General features: G+C 36.5%; 1 protein-coding gene across 1 annotated transcript; it reads left to right on the forward strand.

Moving 5' to 3' along the window:
• The first annotated feature begins 15775 nt into the window (after positions 1-15775).
• Positions 15776-19030, forward strand: LOC130993679 (uncharacterized). The gene is made up of 4 exons (XM_057918683.1): positions 15776-16445; positions 17775-17982; positions 18069-18515; positions 18594-19030. Exons 1-4 carry the CDS (start codon positions 15950-15952, stop codon positions 18688-18690), a joined length of 1248 nt encoding a protein of 415 aa, XP_057774666.1. The 5' UTR covers positions 15776-15949; the 3' UTR covers positions 18691-19030.
• The last annotated feature ends 605 nt before the right edge of the window (positions 19031-19635 follow it).

Here is a 19635-nt window from a genome sequence, read left to right on the forward strand (position 1 = left end):
ACATTTCAACGATGCATGATGTCTGATTGGTAAATTCGTGGAGGTTTTCATGGACGATTTTTCGGTTTTTGGGCAGTCTTTCTCTGATTGTTTGCACAAGATTGATGTAGTTTTACAAAGGTGCATTGAAAGTGGCCTAACCTTGAGTTGGGAAAAGAGTCATTTCATGGTTACACAAGGTATTGTTTTGGGTCATGTGGTGTCTAAGCATGGACTAGAGGTCGACAGAGCTAAGGTGGAGGTAATCCAAAAGCTGCCGCCCCCTACTGATGTCAAGGGAATTAGGAGTTTCTTAGGTCACGCCGGTTTTTACAGGCGTTTCATTAAAGATTTCTCTAAAATTAGCCAACCTCTATGCAAACTGCTAGCTCAGGATGTTCCTTTTAATTTTGATGATTCTTGCATGCATGCCTTTGAAACATTAAAACTTAAGTTGAGCTCTGCCCCGGTTGTGATTGCGCCTGATTGGTCATTACCTTTTGAGATCATGTGTGATGCGTCTAACTCTGCAGTAGGAGCTGTGTTAGGGCAGCGTGTGGATAGGATGTTGCGTGTAATTTACTATGCTAGTTTAACTCTGAACAGTGCACAAGTAAATTACACCACTACTGAAAAAGAGATGCTTGCTGTGGTCTTTGCCTTAGATAAATTTCGAGCATACATCATTGGGTCTAAGGTTATTGTCTATAGTGACCATGCTGCACTGCGATATTTGATGACTAAATCTCAGGCTAAAGCTCGTCTAATCCGTTGGGTCTTATTGTTACAAGAGTTTGATGTAGAGATCAGGGATAGGAAAGGGAGTGAGAATCACGTAGCTGACCACCTTTCCCGTTTAGATAATAAGCTGATAGACTCGAGTCTTAATTGCATCCCTGAATTTTTTCCTTATGAGCATGCATATGCATTCACCCTTGACAAGTGCAGTTCTGCCGAGCTCCGTTCTGCCGACTTCAGAGCAACCAGCTACCCTCTGGCCAGCTCTGCTATACCATCTCTGCCCAGCCAGAGAAGTCCTGCCAGCTTTGCTCTGATCAGTTCCACCGAGATCACATCTGCCAGCCTTCCCGAACTCAGCGCTGTCCAGTGCAGCCCTGCGAGCGCCGAGCCTTGGTATGCAGATATTGTCAATTACTTAGCGTGTGGTATTCTACGGCCGGAGCTGACGTCGCAAGAGAGAAAAAGATTTTTAGCTCAGTGCAGGCATTACTACTGGGAGATTCCTTACCTCTTCAAGCTGGGAAAGGACGATGTCATCCGACGGTGTGTACCGGCAGAGGATCAACAACAAGTGTTGAAAATGTGTCATGAGGATCATTGTGGGGGACACTTTGGGGGTCAGAAAACAGCACACAAAATTCTTCAATCAGGTTTGTTTTGGCCTTCCATTTTTAAAGATGCACACACTTTCACTCTTGCATGTGATCGGTGCCAGAGAGTAGGGAATATTGGCCGCAGGAATGAGATGCCTCTACAAAGCATTTTAATTGTCGAAATTTTCGATGTGTGGGGCATTGATTTCATGGGGCCATTCCCTACTTCACATGGGTTTCAATATATTTTACTTGCTGTAGATTACGTGTCCAAATGGGTTGAGGCTATCCCCACGCGGACATGTGATGCTAATGTGGTGCTTAAGTTTGTGCAAGAGAACATTCTTTCTAGATTCGGATTTCCTAGAGCTATCATTAGCGATGGAGGCAAGCACTTCTGCAATAAGTTGTTTGCAAAGCTCATGAAGAAGAATGGGATCACGCACAAGGTTGCAACACCATACCATCCACAGACCTCTGGACAAGCTGAGACGAGCAATCGGCAGATCAAAGGAATTTTGGAGAAAACGGTGCAGCCCTCGCGCAAGGACTGGTCCGCAAAGTTGAATGACGCTCTCTGGGCATACCGAACTGCCTTCAAGGGAGTGCTTGGGATGAGTCTGTACCGTCTCGTCTATGGCAAGGCCTGCCATCTGCCGGTGGAGATTGAGCACAAAGCTTATTGGGCGATTAAAGCTGCCAACTATGACTTGAACTCTGCTGTGAAGCAGCGCACGCTGCAACTAGAGGAGTTAGATGAACTACGTAATGAGGCGTATGAGAATGCAAGGATTTATAAAGACAAAGTGAAGCGACTCCATGACAGCCGTATCTGCCATAAGAAGCTTTGCCCTGGGATGAAGGTACTTTTGTTCAATTCTCGATTGAAGTTGTTCCCGGGTAAGCTGAAATCTCGATGGAGTGGTCCATTTTTACTTACGGAGGTGTTTGAGCATGGTGCTGTTGAGCTATTCAATGAAAACACGAAGGAGAGTTTCAGAGTGAATGGCCATCGAGTGAAACCGTACTATGAGCACCCGAGTTCGACGATGGTGGTGGAGTCTCACACTCTGCACGATCCTCTCTGCTGATTCAAACCCGAAGTCGGGCTGGAGACTTTAACTCTAGTGCTTGGTGGGAGGCAACCCACCGTTGGTTTGTTTTTATTTTCGCTTTTCTTGTTCTTTTCTTGTTTTTAAGTATTCCCTAAGTTTTGGTTGCTTTGCGGATACTATGATGGTCTGTGAGCATGTCTTATTTTCAGCGCTGAAATTCATATACAGCCGCTAGCGCTGCAATTCTACCCGCTGCACTTCTCCGCGCTGCTCTGCCAGCGCCGACCTGAGTCAGCGTGGCCACTCTCCACTCTGCCAAAGACAGCGCATTCCCCTTTTCACCACCTCGCACAATGCTTCAGTTTCTCCATGCCGATACTCAGGGATGTTTTCTTAACTCTTTTTAATTCTTTTGTGCCCTGAGGACATGGCATGCTTTAAGCGTGGGGGGGTGTTTTATTGAGTTTATGCGAGTTTATGCTTTGAATTGGGCAAGATTAGTCTCTCTATGCTTAGTTTTTAGTCTCGAATCTTGCTAATTTTTATGAATTTGTGGAAGAGTGATGGTTTTCGATGCGAATTTCGGGTATGTGAATGAATGGTGGTTATTCTTGTTTTACTCTTGATATATGTTTCTTGTTTGCGCAAAGAATAATGAGTTTTGTTGCAAAAATTTTGTAAGTAAGTGAAACGTGATTTGTCCGGTAGATGCTAGAAGGAGTGTTGTCATTGTGATTGCCTACGATCGTATCTAATCTGTGAAATGTGAAAAATGTTGGACGAATTGCCAACTTCAAAATTGCCAGCTCTGAAACATCTGGCCTGTTCTAAAATGTGATAGCTCTGAGTCTCTGCTCCTCTAGTCTAACTATGAGCATGGGAAACCACATGAAAAGACTTTGGAGTACGTCCAAATGATTTTTATTTCATGAATTATGGCTCAACTGTCGAAAATCTTAAGCACACAAAGTGTGAAAAATGGTGATATTGATTATAAAGGTGATCACATTAGGGAATTCACTTCTAGCGGAGAATTGGGTCTGATCGAATTGCTTACATTACTCTTTTGTTGCTTCGTAAACTTTGAGTTACTTGCATGATCGAGAGTTGTGTGTTGATTGTAAAATTTTGAATTGACTTTGAGAATGTGTGGATTGGAAATTAGCATTGTTGAAATCAATCTCTTCCTATGATTCATACGGATTTTGCTTGAGGACAAGCAAAAGGCTAAGTGTGGGGGGGTTGATTTATGCTTAATTGTTCTAATTTTAGGGGTTCGCATGTGCATATTTTAAGTTAAATCTTCTGGAAATTGGTGCGTTTTATGGTTTATTTTATGCTTTGCAGGAGATTTAGGTTTTCGAGTTGGAAGAGTGCAATTTTGGAGAGAAGTGGCGTTTTTGGTGTTCTGGTGTGCAGAAGCGAAGTCGCCAGAGAAGTCGCTGGTCAGAGCAGTGAAATCTGCTCAAGCCAGAGAAATCGACAAGCCAGGCCGCGGAAGCCAGAGCAGAGAAATGCACCAAGTCAGAGAAGCAAAGCTCCATGTCAGAGAAATTGCGTGCGCCAGAGAAATCACCCGCCAGAGCGGAGGAAGCGCCAGAGCGGAGGAAGCGCCAGAGGTATCAAGGCGCCAGAGGAGTCAATATGCCAGAGGGTAGAGATACGTCAAAGGAATCAATACCAGAGAGGAACCCATTCCGCTGACAAGATCAGAGAAGTCATCCGCTCCTCTGGCGATAGCCATTCCTCTGGCGAGAGCCGCGATTTCCGCCCGAGTGGAGATTACTTGCTGAGCGCGTCATAGCTGGAGTTACCTTATCATCTACGATTCTATTCCTTTTAGAGTCCGGCTTTGCATGGTAATTTCCATGGTGATCCAGAAGGAGTTGAAGTCTATAAATAGGGCCATAGTTTTCATTGTATAATCAATCCCTTGCCCTAGTTTTAGACGCCATCTTTGCAATCTGTTGGCATCCGAAGCTTAGGAATTTACTTACTTTCATAGTTTCAAGTTTTTATTGTTCTAAGTTAGATTTCAATTTCGTTTTTAGTTTAGTTTCTTGGATTGTGATTGCGTGACACGATTACACGTTCAAGGATTTTACGGTATTTCGTATTTAATTTAATTTATTTCTGTTTAATCATGTTTACGTTTTTCATTTATGTTTATGTTTTCTCTTCATGCATGCATTTTAAATTATGCACTTTAGTTTCACGCCTAGATTAGAAGTCTTTAAATTCACAAGTATTTTATTTCATAAGTAGGTTTAATTTAGGTTCTTTAAAATCTTGCCTAGGGTTTAATAGTTTAATTCGTCTAGTTGAATTTTATAATTCGGTTTTTAATTAAGTTTTTAATTCTAAGTCTTAGTTTAATAATCAATCTCTTTATTGCTTTCTTTACTGTTTTCTAATGATACAATTAGAAGCCCTTAAAAACTTTCCTTGTGAGATCGACTTGGGTTAGCTTATCACTGCTAGGATGTCCTCGTACTCTTGCGAGTCAACTTAGAGGTGTTTAGGTTGAGTCATTCGGTTCTAGTTTAGCTTGCGGTGTCGAAGACTGAAGACTGAAGGACGAAGGACTGAAGACTGCAGATACTAACTGAAGTATCAGTTGAAGAATCAGTTAGGAACTGATTACTTAATGCGCGCAATGGACTGATACTAAAGTCAAGTATCAGTTGAACATTCCTCCTCGGACTGATCTTCCAACGTTCAGAGGAAGCCACGTACTCACAAAGTACAGCCGCATTAAATGCAGAGATCTCAGGATCTTATCTCTGCAGAGGTCATTCCTATCTGGTGGTTACTTTTCAGAGACGTCACATCTCCTGTCCATCAAGAGAGCCGTTTCCACCCAGACAAGGAACCTCGAAGATTGAAGCCTCAGCCCAAATTCGAATTGCTCTCCAACGGAAGAAATCTTGATGACGTTCTACGCCAACGGATCTATTCAAGAGTTCTCCTACAAATAGCGCTCGAGGATCACTTCAACCTTCACCGATTCAACGACATAAGCTGAAGCTCTGCCGAAATTGCTACTCAACCTAAAGCTTAACCTCCCCAAAGCTTGAATCGAAGAAGAGAATTCCAAAGCCAAAATCAGTCACTGCTGATTACACATATTCTCTTAGACCTTAGGCAAACCTCTGTTTACCTAGAAGCCAAAGGTCAAACTTGCTTCAAAGAACTTGTTCTTTGTAGTATAGTTGGCACTCGTTCAAACCGCCCCCCCAAAAGAGTGTTTGAGTGATTCGGAGTTCAGGAAGATACTCTGACTTTGAGTGAGAAGTCTTAGCACGGGTTGTGTTGAGCAAGAGAAATCCGACGCGAGTGAAGCGTGGGTAATGAAGAAGGGTTTTCTTCAGTGGTATGGTTGTGTGCGCCCGGCAAGCACACGGTTTGGTTTGCAGTGCACCTGTTAAGCACTTGCGGAGTGGATTGTTGGTCTGATCAACCGACCGTGGATGTAGAAAAGGGTTTTTCCGAACCACGTAAAAGTCTCTGTGTTATTTACAGCTTTCAGTTTTATATTCTTACTTGTGTTATTTCAATTGATAAACTGAACACTGATTAACTGCAAAGAGAAACCTAAAGACCAACAACGTGCTCCACCGAGGCTATTGCAAAACTAAGTTTAGTTTTCGTTGCGTATGATATCAGTCTGACTGATCTATCTTCTGATAGTCAGGAAGAGTGTTATCATCTCTGTTTTAGCAAACTCGACTGAAGCCCTTATGTGCATCAGTTAAGTTCCAGCAACTTAACTGATAACTCCCTACTGAAGAGTTTTCAGTATCAATCGTCAACCCTGTTTGGTCAAAACTGTTTTCAGTTGAACAGGTGTCTTTGTTTGCGTGTAAAGTTTCGTTTAGATCTCTGTCTGAGATCCCTCTGATTGAGGAGTTATTTTAAAATAGCCCATAGGTGTATTCCCCCCCTCCATACACCTATTCGAGACCCTCAGGACCTAACACTAGTACTTGCCACGTAGAAGAAGCGGACTGATACTTGAATCAAGTATCAGTGGAGATTCCGAAAGACTTTCTTCCTCGCACTGAAGACTTATATTTAAGACAAGCCACGTATTCAAGTCAAGTATAACTGCATTAAATGCAATTGATACAAAGATCGTCCTCGCCTGAACCAAGTTTCTTATTTCGTGCTACCTTTTTCAGAAGCACCATGCTTCTACTGCTAAAAATGCCCAATTCTCAACCAATCAAGAGCCTTGAAGATTGAAGTCTCAGCCGAAGATTCAAATTTGTCTCACAACGGCATAATTCTTGATGACCATCTCACCAACGGATCTATTCAAGACTCCGCCTATAAATAGAGCTCGAGGATCACCTTCAATCTTTACCTATTCAAACACTTAAACTAAAACTCTGCCAAATTTGTAACTCAGCCTACTCACTGCTTTCCAAAGTTTGAATCGAATAAGAGAATATCCAAAACCCAAATCAGTTCATTGATTACCAAAATTCTCTTACAGACTTAGGCAATCTCATTGTAAACCCTTATCATGAGCTTCGATTACTGAGAGCCTGTTCTCAGTAATCTAGTTGGTATTCGAACCCCTTTTCAAAAAGAGCGAAAAGAGAGTTTGAGAGAGAGAGTTCTAGATTGTTGTATGAACTCAAGAGTTCTTGGCCTCCGCGCGCAAGTCGCAAGACGTGTGTTGTCCTTGTAACTGCGAGCTGAGAAAGAGAAAGAGAAGTCATACCCAGAGTGTTGGCACTGAAACGAGAGTTTCAGTTTAAGATTTGTTGTGCACCCGTAAGCACAAGCTTAGTGATTTTCAGTTTGATCAACTGACCGTGGACATGGGAACGTGTTTCCGAACCACGTAAAAATCTCTTGTTGTTTACTGCTTTCAGTTTTATTATTCTTTACTTGTGCGCAAACTCTTTATCTAACTAAAACTGCTAAACTGAAGAAGAGTAACCTAAAATTGTCAAAGTATTAATTACAAAGGCTATCTCTTAAAGTTTATTTCCGTTGCAGGTGTTATCAGTCTAACTGACAAATCCTTGAATAGTCAGTAAGATTTATAAATTGAAATCAATTTATCAGTTTATCGAAAATTCTAGACTAAAGTTTTACATGGATTATCAGTTTATCGATCTGTTCCTAAATTGAAATCAGATACTGAAATAATTTCAGTATCAGTCTAAATCATTTCTTAAACAGAAAACTCTTTGACTGTTGACTTCAGTCTACTCTTTCAGTATCAGTTGATACTCACTTCTGTTTTAAACAAGAATTTCCAAAAATAGCCTAATGGTGTATTCCCTCCCCCCAGGCCCCCTCCAATACACCAGTTCAGTGATCATCCGGGACCCAACACTTGAGGTTAAAAGCATAATATTACTGAAGCATAAAAATTATAATATATGTTTATAAAAATATAATACCAAATCATATATTATTTGGACAACTATCCCGATTTTTCTTTCACCAAGTAACAAAAGAATAGAATTTCATAAAACAAATAATTCATGTATATATAATATTTTAAAATGCAATAAAAATTACATTGTATAAAACAAGTGAGAGGAGAGAGCAAAATATTTTATTTTGAAACTTCTAACTTGTGTATCTTTCTTAATTTTAAATATGTTTTTTATATATTATATTTCAAATTAAAGCTCTTTATATTTAATTTGATATGCACATTGAATATTTTGTTATTAAGAAAATATATTTAAGAAAAAAGAAAGACAAAAATAAAAATAGAAAAGAAAAGGCAAAAGGAAATAAAGAAAATCATGTCATTTATTATAGAAAATTTCCATATTTAGATTTGTGATTTCCATGTTGAGAGAGTGCTAAAATTATTATTGAACACATAAAATTAAATAAAAAAATATTATAAAAGTGATTTGATGGGAGATTTCAGAAAAATAAAAATAAAATCACATAGAATTTCACATAAGAAAAAGAATCCATGTAGAATTTTGAATCAATGATAGTATTATATAATGATGTTTCTAGTTTAATTATTTGATCAATTTCTTTGGAAAAAGACAAAATAGTCTCAATTTTAAGGGGTCAAATTGATAGACTCAAGGGAGATTTTATGTCCCATAGTTTTTTTTTTTATGTTATATTGTGTCTAGCTACTAATTTCATTATTTTATCCCTAATTTTAAATCAATTAACCCTAATAAAAAATTTAAATTTAAAAAAACTGGAAAAAAAACCTCTTCGACCCAGAATAGTGTGCAGACTAAGCTCTGGTACAAGTTTTAATAATTATTAGGTGAGTGTGTTGTGAATGAAGAAAATGACACAATTTTATTATATTGTTATGATAGTGAGAATAAAAAATAAGGGATTTATGATGACTATGTGCCGTAAAATTATAAATGAGTTTAGAAAGTGAGCTCACAAAATAAGGATTTTGTCATGGGGTAGTGTGCAAATTAAAAAGGAATGTGCACACTTTTGTAGGTCATACCGAAATGACAAAAAAATAATGCGTACTATTACAGTGCGGAGAGAGTATTGTAAGCCCTAATTAAATTACTGAACTTTAATTGTCTTAAAATTATACTAAAACATAAGAAATTATAATTAGAAAATTATAGAAAACTCATGTAAGCGTGACACCAAAACTGGACATATGATCCTACGTAGACTTAAGATGGTAAAAAAAATATCATCAACATATTCTAGTTCAAGATTTGCCTAATTTCTTCTTTATATATTGTGCACTATTCTTTTAATATGGAATATGTATCATATCAGAAATTAAATATATATTACAAATAATTTTAATAATCGCATAATAACAAAATTAACATATTGGTGTTGATGAAGAGTAAATTCCACATCAACCAATTAAATCCCATCCCTCAATTTAAGTATTTAAAGTTTAAAGGAGGAATCGTACTGTGAAGAGTAGATTTTACAATTGTACCCATTTTGTAATTTGTCTATATAAATAGAGGAATCGTCACTTTGTAAATCAATCTATCTTCATCCGAAAAATCAATACAAGTCATATTATCACTTTTCTATTGTGTGATACTCATGTTTTAACTTCGTTCTTCTTCTTATTCATATTTTACCTTAATTTGTTGAGAGTTGTCACTCAATCCAAGGACTTCTCTCACAATAAAGATAAGAATTTGTGCATTATAGGCTTAATATATAGCACATAAATTGAGTTGAGTGTTGCGAATTTCTTTTGTTTTTTCTAAACCCCGTTTTTCCCTTTCCTAAATAAATTCCTGAAGAAATAAAATTGTTATGGTGTCCTTCCCACCAACAATTGAAGTTGAACCAAATAAATAAATAAACATATGATGGAAGAAAAACTGGCCAAAATGTAGGGACAACAAACATTTCTTCCGCTGCCTAATTCAATTAATACTCATGCCCTTTCTCAACTGTTGCGAACCTACTAACACATCATCTGTCACCTCAATTAATTGCCCCATCAGATCATTCTTCAACTTCAATACTTAATTTTAGACTAATCAAACATTAAAAGTAGCTATATACACATTACACATTTTGCTTGACACCTTGTTTGAAAATGAAACCAACATATGTCCAATAACAATTAATGTGTGTTATGCGAAACTGACTAGTCTCTGGATTGAAAATTCTATACCAGTGCAGTGATTTTCACAAACAAATGTTCTCAATTTATGTAAAAGAAAAGAAAAAATAAACACATTACACACACATACATATAGTGGTTCAAAATGTCATTAATTTAAGGCAATAATGAAAAACGAGATGTAGTCAACATCCCATGAATAAAGCATAGTGCCCATATCCTGAGGAAGAGATATGGGGTTGTGCTGGATGTGGGATATATATGCATATGCTTCTCCAAATTTAGGTATTTCTTTTCTTACACACATCCATAATTTTATGTTTTGTGACATTATATATTTATATATACTAAATATTTTGCTATAGCATTTCCATTTTATTGTTTATATATATATATATATATATATTGCAAAGTGGAAGTATCATTTTCATAACTTCTTATTACATTGTTTGATAAATGTAAGTCTTATTTTTCAACATTGCATTATTGCAGTTTGACAAAATCTCAATGGTCACTATTGTTGTGTGCATTGTGCATCTCCCATATTTTCCATTACTTGTAAAAGAGAGTATTAATTTGTCATTATTTCTCGTTGAGGGCCGGGTTTGGTGGAGCAGAGTTGTGCATTGGTTTGGTGGTGTAATATCGAGCAATTTTAATCGCAACGAAAAATAAAAATAAAAAAATCCAACCACCCACATCTCTCATCTTATATGTGAAGCCATTAATTAAGCTAGAGTTATATAGATTACATTACATGCTAATGCTATCAACCTATTTTGGGCACACAAAATTAAGCCTCAACTGGTACATGGATGTAAAGAATATATACATTGATTCACGTTGTATTATTCACTTAAACATTTCCACATCAGTGTAAAACGTTTATTACACATGTGACACTTTAGTCAATCTCTAACTCATTTTTAATGCATGCATCTCTGTCACTTTTTCAATCCTGATGACTAATACTAAAGTCCAAAGAAAGTCTAAATTATTTTAGTTAGCTGCATATATAATCTCTGTATTATTTATCGGTGGCTGCTGTAGATATAAAACACTGAAAAAACTGAGCCTGGATTGGCAGCTTCTCATTTGATTCCAAATTAGAATTTTAATTATTAAATCTATATATTTCCAAAGGAACATAGACAACAAAGAACTTTTCAACAGAAGCTCAAAATTATGTTTTTTTCTGGAAGAGAATATAAGATACCTATGCATGTTTTAATGATAATTTAGTGTATTTGTTTGACCAAAAAAATGGTAAGATTAGAACAAAATGTGAAATGGACTAGCTATTAGGCCAACAACCAAATATAGTGAAAGTATCACAAAATATTAGTGGTGTTTTCAATCTTGTAATTCGGCACAACGTTGTCTTAACTCTCAACTTTTCCTCTGCAAAGTGTCAATTATTTGGCAGGATTATATAATCATCAAACCCCTAAGCTTATCCACGCTAATAATTTTGTGTGTGTCTATATATATATAAAGAGAAAGAGAGAAAGGTTTCGTGTAGAATGCTAAATATTTAGAGAATGAAGAATGTGTGAGAAAACAGCAAACAAGTTAATAATTTATATGAATTACCGTATAAACAAGTATTTGGTCTGAATTCGAATCATGAAGGTGGTGAGATTTTCACAATATTTACTATATACGTTTATTCATAAGTTATGTTGATTTGTTCGTAGAATTTATTTGTTATTCTCTATTTTCTCAAAAAATATAATTCTCCATAAAACCTAACTCTCTCTATACATACACACACCCATCAACTAAACAACATAGAGGCTCAATTAATCACCAAACGAGCCGTCTGATGTTATTAATTTTCCTTTTTCAAATTAACATATCTAGTTACTAGTATTATTATTTATTATCATCAGCCTAAGATTTGGGGACCAATTAAATTTAACTGCTCTCTTCTCTATTAAATTCATTAATAAAATCTTGACAATGATAATTTATTAGTATTATTATGCTACTAGTGTATTACCTGTCGAAATTCGACGGGTACATATTTTTTGTAATTTATATATTTTATGTTATTCTTATGATAATTATATAAAATAATTTTTTATGTAAATTATTTATATAATTAATTAAATTAAATTAAATTAGTAATAACATTTTAAATTATATTAATCTCAACAACTTTTAGCAATTAAATTATTAATTTTGTTGAGATCATAAAAATACCCATTAGTTTTCATATGAAATTTTATAAAAAGTTAATGCATAAGAAAAAAAAAGAGTAGAAATACACATAAATTTGACATAGGTATGATGATGGATTGATTTGTTGCATTTGTTGTCACAAGATTTATTAATTTTGTTAATTTTTTTTATTTTGCCTTTTGACCATAATTTTATATGGAATTTGAAAAATCATAATTGAATTGTGAGTATCATATAATTCCGAACTTCTAAAAGCATAACTAATTATGAAAATAATCTCGCCTGATATTTAAAAGATCATAATTGATTTATCGAACATCGTATCATTTGGAGTTTTAAGACCAACCAAGTTGTGGGCATCATCTCGTCGCAAACTTGACAGATCATCTCTAACTTCTGAGCATCATCTTGTCTGAAACTTGAAAGAGAATCATCTCGTCTAAAACTTGAAAGAGCATCATCTCGTCCGGAGTTTTGAGCATCATCTCATCTAGAGTTTGAGAGAGCATCATCAAATATGAAATTATATTCAACCATGACTCCAATTGTCAACTATCTAACAAACATAACTCTAACAATTTAGATATTTTATTTATATATGTAATTTTATTAGTTCAAACTCTAGAGAGAAAGGAAAGAGAAGAGATCTTAAAGCAGTAAAAGAGAGAACGTGTGCTTTATTTCATCATCGTAGGTATTTATAGGCATTACAGTCGGGGTAAAGTAGTAAATTCGTTTGGTCATCTATTCTGCATGCTCACCATTAAACTAATTAAGGCTATTGTTAGATTATAACTTGTCAGGTCGTTGTCCCCTAATTACAAAGCTGGATTCTGTCCTCATCATCTCGCTCTGTCTAGTAGCTCTGGATTTCCTTCCTTGGGGCAGACTTTTACTCTTTGGCTCCGCTCTGCTAAATAGCTCCTCCGCCTTCTGGCGAATTGTCTCTGACGTGTGGCTCCGCGCTCTGGCTCCAATAGCTTAGCTCTGACTCTGGATCTGGCGATTTGGCTCTGACTCTGACTCTAACGACTTAGCTCTGACTCTGGATCTGGCGACTTGGCTCTGGCTCTGACTTTAATGACTTAGCTCTGGCATCTCTGCTCTGGCAGCTCTGCTCTGGCAACTTGGCTCTGGCCCTCTGGAAGCTCTGCTTTGGTTAGCTCTGGCTCTGGCAGCTTTGCTCTGGAAGCTCTGCTCTGGCAACTCTGCTCTGGCAGCTCTGCTCTGGAAGCTTTGCTCTGGCATCTCTGCTCTGGTTAGCTCTGGCTCTGGCATCTCTGCTCTGGCTAGCTTTGGCTCTGGCATCTCTGCTCTGGCAGCTCAACTCAGCGGTGACTCGGCAGCGGACAAACCGCAAGCTCAGCGGCGACTATTTTGCCGGAGTTTAGAAGAATGAACGACAACGGGTTATAGGAAAAAGAAATCTTAGGGCTCTTGTATTAATTGCTTCGAATGGAGAATTCTCATGGGTTTAAGAAGTGGAATCAGAATCGAACTAATTAAGGAATGGAAGAGGGAGTCAGAGATGAGGCGGAGCAACGCCGCCCTTAGGACGCGGCGACGCCTGAATTTAGAGGGAGAGAGAAGCGGGCAGTTTAAGGGGGGAATTAGGGCTCAATTTGAGTGTGCAATCGACTTTAGAGAGATAAAATGATTGAGAGAAGAGAGAGACAATGAAGGGGGAGACGACGCCGACCTGATTCAGGGACGGCGGCGATGGGGTGAGGAAAATGGAGGCGTGAGGAAGAGGGAGGCCTGACTTTTGTTTTAAAAGTGAGAATGAGAATATATAAATTGGATTCTCAAATGCCACGTTGCAGATTGAGATTGAAAAGAAAGAATTTGAGGCCTGCCACGTAGGCTAAGGCCTAATCGTATTATAGAATAGATATTATTATTATTATTATTATTTTTGTTGTTGTTGTTGTTGTTGTTGTTGTTGTTGTAGTAATGGACGAACAGAAGCAAATAAAGTTTGCAGAAATGAAAAATATATTTTTCTTCCCTATATAAATAAAATGTATGGATTTATTTTATAAAAAATAAAAATAAAATTTTAATTATTTTGATAGACATATAATAAGATTTTGTTTTAAAGTAATCAGTTTATAGAATTTGTGCCTTATTATGCAAACATGTAAATCATTGACCGGACCCGTTTATAATTTACATATACGTGCATGTCTCAATTCAAACTTAATTCAAAATTAATTTTATTGAAAATTAAGAATATAGATATTATATATATATATATATATATATATATATTTATACAATATAATATATTGCAACATATACATATAATATGTACGCTATTGAGAAATATAAAATTAATAACAAATATACATCTAATCACTAACATTCAATTAAAATAATTTATCGTATATAGATTATAATTTTTTTCTTATCAAACATGTAAATCTAATTTTTATCTAGTAAAAATAAATAATAAAATTTATTAATTTAGATTATATGTAATGTTAATATTATATATATATATTATTAATTATATTTATTATGATTAATGAATCTTTATATAGAATGTAATAGTTAATTAATTAATAAATGATGAAGATTATATATGGTAAATTTTGAAATGGTGAGATTTTAGATATGCCACATAGGTTAAGGCTTAATCCTATTATATAATAGATTGGCACTGGACAAGAAAAATATCTCATGTTACATTAGTGGTAAACAGTGATTGTCATGGTAGATACGATTCTTTTTTTTTTTTATGCAACTGTAGAAAACGACTTGTTTTCAAAAAGTCAAGATGATTTAAGTTGGGCTTTTTTCTTAGACTTATTCAAACCAATTGTATGTGTAGTAAGTAAGAGTCGAAATAATACTTTCCGACCAAACTTGTCAAATGTCATTGAGAGAATAGCAAACAGCTTGAAATCTTGTTTGAAGTAATTATTAAATTAATTCATATCTTAAATTCAAATTCTTTTACATTCACAATTCAAATTAAATTTCATAGTAGTAATTTATAAAATTGAAGTACAATCGGAACACGTAGCTAGACTAACACCATCACCAATAAAAACAACGTTTTCAATTAACTAACGTCGATTGTATTATTACTTAATACTTATTTTGGGAGGACATAAACTAATTACTCTTATAGCACTCCCAGCAGAAATCCTAAAATTATGCTCCTATATTTCTCCCTAAAACTTCCTTATTTAATTTTAGGATCTCGATTTTATAAATGCATACACCAGATCTCCTATTTTCTACATAAAAATAATAATTATGTGTGGGCCCTACTAATTATAAGCTTAAAATAAATTTAGGGTGAGTGTAAATTTAAGATTGAATTTAGGTAGGTGTAAAATTTTTTGTGGGCCCCATTCAATTTAGGGGATCTACTGAATGCATTTTTTATCTCATTTTTAATTGTTTTAGCCTAAATTTAGAGTTAGTGATGCATTTAGGTGATCTGCTGAGAGTGCTTAGCTCACTAAAAATAATACTCCAATTAATGTTACGATTAACAGTTAGGCCATCAAATTTGATAGGGAGGCCTATATCAAAGTCACAATTTAATATGGGCCTATAATATTCCAAACTATTGAGTTTCCATTTGCATTGGCCCAAGCCGCAAGCCATTTACCCTCTGCTATCTACTTCAGCTCATCCAAACGCGGCCTTATAAAACTGAAGAACACTCTTCGAACACAGTTCTTTCCAACTCCCCTTATCTAAAATTCAATCTTTTAAAACTTCCTAGTATCAAAACCAGTTAAAAATCCTAATCAAGATTCGAGCGTGTGTGGTGTGGTCATTATTCAGAGAATCGCGTGAACGAAATGCTGGGTTTCCGAAGATTTCCGACGCAGTTACAGCACAACGTTGTTTTCCAGAATCCCATCACAAACTATCTTCAATTGCCTCCCCAATCCCACTTCCCACATTCAGCCCGCCTCAACTTGGAAGCTGTTCTAGTAAAAACACGAAGTGGGTTGTGCTGCAACGCCTTGAAAACCAACAAAAAAGGCGGCTATAGCGTGAAAGGAACAGACGAAGCTGACGAATTCGAAGACGAAGATTTTGACGTCGAGTTCGTAGAAGACGGCAATGGCGGAGGCGAATTGGACGAGGATGAAGATGACGTCTTTATTCCTCTGAAAGATATGAAGAAGTGGCTGGAGAGGCGGCCGCGTGGGTTCGGCGAAGGCAAAGTGTACGATACTACGATTGAGGATCAGTTGATGGAAGAAATCGAGCAAAGTAGGGTAGCCCAGCTTGCAAACGTGAAAAAACTCAAGGAAAATCCACTAAAACCCACTCCCAAGAAAGACAAAGGTTGGCCATTTTTTTGTGGTTGTTATTGGGATTTCAAATTGATATTTCTCGATGTTTTGACATTGGGTGTTGTGAGTAAAACATGAAAGTAGGAAGTTTGATTTGTAGACTAATTTTGATAGCTTGTAACTAGGTTCGTGAAGTTGGTTTCTTGGCCAAGTGTAGAAGTGGTAGTGGTGAAAACGATGTAGGTTTTCGTGATTGGCATGAGGAAGATATTTGAAACTGTATAGTGAAATTACATTTCTCAAAGATGGTGCTTTTGTAGAAATTAGAATACTTGTATGTTTGCTCGTGTCTTGATTTTACAAGAAGGGATTTGAGCAGCACAAAACATATATTGTATGAGAATCTTCTGCTGAGTGAGGCACTTGATGCAGTTTATTTATTTTGGATTGTGGTCCGAGGTTTTCGCCATGTATGAGTGTCTTTCTAGTGGTTTTGTTTGTCTTAGTGACTTGGAGGGCCATGTGACATTCTTGAAATTCATTATACAAACATTAAAGTTTGAGTTAATTTGATCAAAATACCCATTGTGCCTTACTTCTTTATGCTGGTCAGGTTACTTGACTCGCTTAGCGCATGTGATCAATTGAGTACAACCAAGTTAGGATGTTTTGTGCTGTATTAGTTATCCAAAGTGTTTTAAACCTTGTAGCAGGGTTGCAGAATGTCTGGCATCTGATGTACTAACAAAGGGATCGAATGCCTGATGAACGTAGACACCATCCCCCAATTCCATTGGGCAGCCAAGGAAGCTTGATTTGTATATCCGAAGCTCTAGTGGCCTCCTAGGGATGTAGACCCCCGACTGCTCCTTGTGGGGAGTGGCACGAACGCCCCTAGTCTTGGGCAGGAACCGTAGGTTGCTCCGCCTGGAGTTGCTTTAGGGGTTCATCCTTTACTCAATCTCGTGCACTTACCAATAAGGACCATATCTTTTGGTCGAGGTTCCTTTCGGGGAAATATCAGATTAAGCCTAAGAAACTGAATATATATATATAGAGAGAGTAAACGAGAATTTTGAAAACATAAGTTTCCCGATTCCCCTTTCTTCAATTGGTTTTAGTTGAATTTGTTGGATTCCTTATAATGCCAAATATCAATGGTTAAATGAGAAGGTATGGTGCTATATTGGAAGTCCAGCAAACCCTTCAACTATTTGTTTGAGAACTTATAATGTACTTTGTTTACTACATGGTAGAATTAGAATCGATATTAGAATTAGACTATGTTGTAGCAGCACCTGCTTATCTTCTCTGCCTGCATACACATGTTTATGGATACATGGCATTCTTTTTAAGAATAAAAAACGTGCAAGTTCTGCAGAACCTCAACCTATCCATGATGGATTTCGAGTGCGTTTGGTCAATCTTCCTAAGAAGAAGAACATTCATAAGGATTTACGACTAGCATTTCAAGGATTTCCTGGAATAGTAAATATAGTCCCAGTAGTTTCTGGAAATGAAAAAACAAGGGATCCAGTTTGCAAAGGATTTGCTTTCGTCGACTTCAAGAAGGAGAATGAAGCACATAGGTATATCTACAGACTTACATTTTGTAATTACAGTTTTCATTATAGACGAAAATATTCAGTTGGCTGAACTTGTTGTATTTTGGTAGATTTGTGCAGAAATTCACAGGTAAAAGCATAGCCTTCGGCAAGGTTGAAAAGCAAATAAAATGTGAAATGGTGAATTTAAAGCTGCCGAAGGCTGAATGTGATCAATCAGTGGATGGGAGTAACGACCCTTCTCGACAATCCATTCTAAACTCCAATGAAGCGACCGATGGTTCACTGCTGCATTCATCGGAAGAGAGTGTAGCTAGTGAAGTCAGTGATGCAGATGAGAGGCGTGATGTATCTGGACAATGGGAAGAAGATGATGGAGGGATCAACGTTGCCTCAACTACCACCGGCTCTGATTTAGCTGATGAACCGGATGAAGGAAAAGAGTCTGCAATCGACACCAAGCAGACAAGAAAAGCAAAGAAGCGTCCAAAAAAGGTGGCATCAAGACGAGTGAAAGCCAATGTTCCAACACTAGACATACCGGGATCTGCCAAGAAGTAATCGCTAATACTGTTCAGAAATTCGAGAGTAGCTAAAGTTGTCATTTCCTTACCAACTATTTCTTTGTCGTGCAGGCTGAAAATTAGAGAGCAGGCGGTACTCTCAGGCGTATTTTCAAAATACGGAGCAGCCGCTGCTTCAACTGTAAAGGTAAAAGAACAGAGTAGATAGCAGAAGAAGAGTTATTTTGTGTTTCAAGAATGTGAGGGAATTTCTCTAGCACCTCGTTCAGAAATTGTGAGCTTTCTGCCTTGTTAAATTCATTTGACGTTGTTTCTTCACTGCTCTGTAGAAATCAGCTTAGATTGATGGACATGGTTGAGCATTAGAATCTGGTATTCCATTTACTATTGCATCGTCACTACCACTTGCGTCGTCGATCTATATATATTGATGATATCATTTTATATACACCGTGTATGCTAAAATTTGTATAAATACTATCTGTAGTCTGTAACGAATAATATTCTCTCTGTTTTTTTTTTTACTTAGAAGAGAGGTTTGAACTCTATCTTCATTGTTCACATACAGTAATTCGCATCGATTTAATATCTTTTCTATCATGCACCACCTATCTTTTTGGCACCGGCCACAATAAAATATTGCAACCCAAAACCGGATTCCTAAGACCCGGTTTGATTCTCTTTACCTACCAAGTCAATAATAATGATTAATTATAATTAGTTGGCATTCATTTTTTTCATTTTTAAAATTTATTCAAAAGAATAATCTATCTTCTCTCCCTCTTCCTCGCACCACGACAATTAGGGATGTCAATCGGCCAGGCCAATCCACTCGGTTTCGGGTTATTTTCGGTTCGGGCTGATCGATTTTTTTTATTTTTCGGGTTAAAAATTTTCGACCCTAATTTACTCGGTTTCGAGCTAGCCCGTTTGGGCCCGCAAGTTTTATGATTTTTTATATGTTTATTTTTTTTAGATAATCATATTCTTGTAATAAAAATATGTCGTATTTTTTAAATCAATACATTTCGCTTTATTTTAGATTCAAAAATTAGTGTTTTTTTAACATAAGTTTATATAATATCTAACTTTAATTCCGTTTCTGATAAAAATTGTATATAGATTTAACATAAATGACTATCTTTTTTTTACT

Source organism: Salvia miltiorrhiza, chromosome 7, assembly GCF_028751815.1.
Source record: "Salvia miltiorrhiza cultivar Shanhuang (shh) chromosome 7, IMPLAD_Smil_shh, whole genome shotgun sequence".
Lineage (NCBI taxonomy): Eukaryota > Viridiplantae > Streptophyta > Magnoliopsida > Lamiales > Lamiaceae > Salvia > Salvia miltiorrhiza.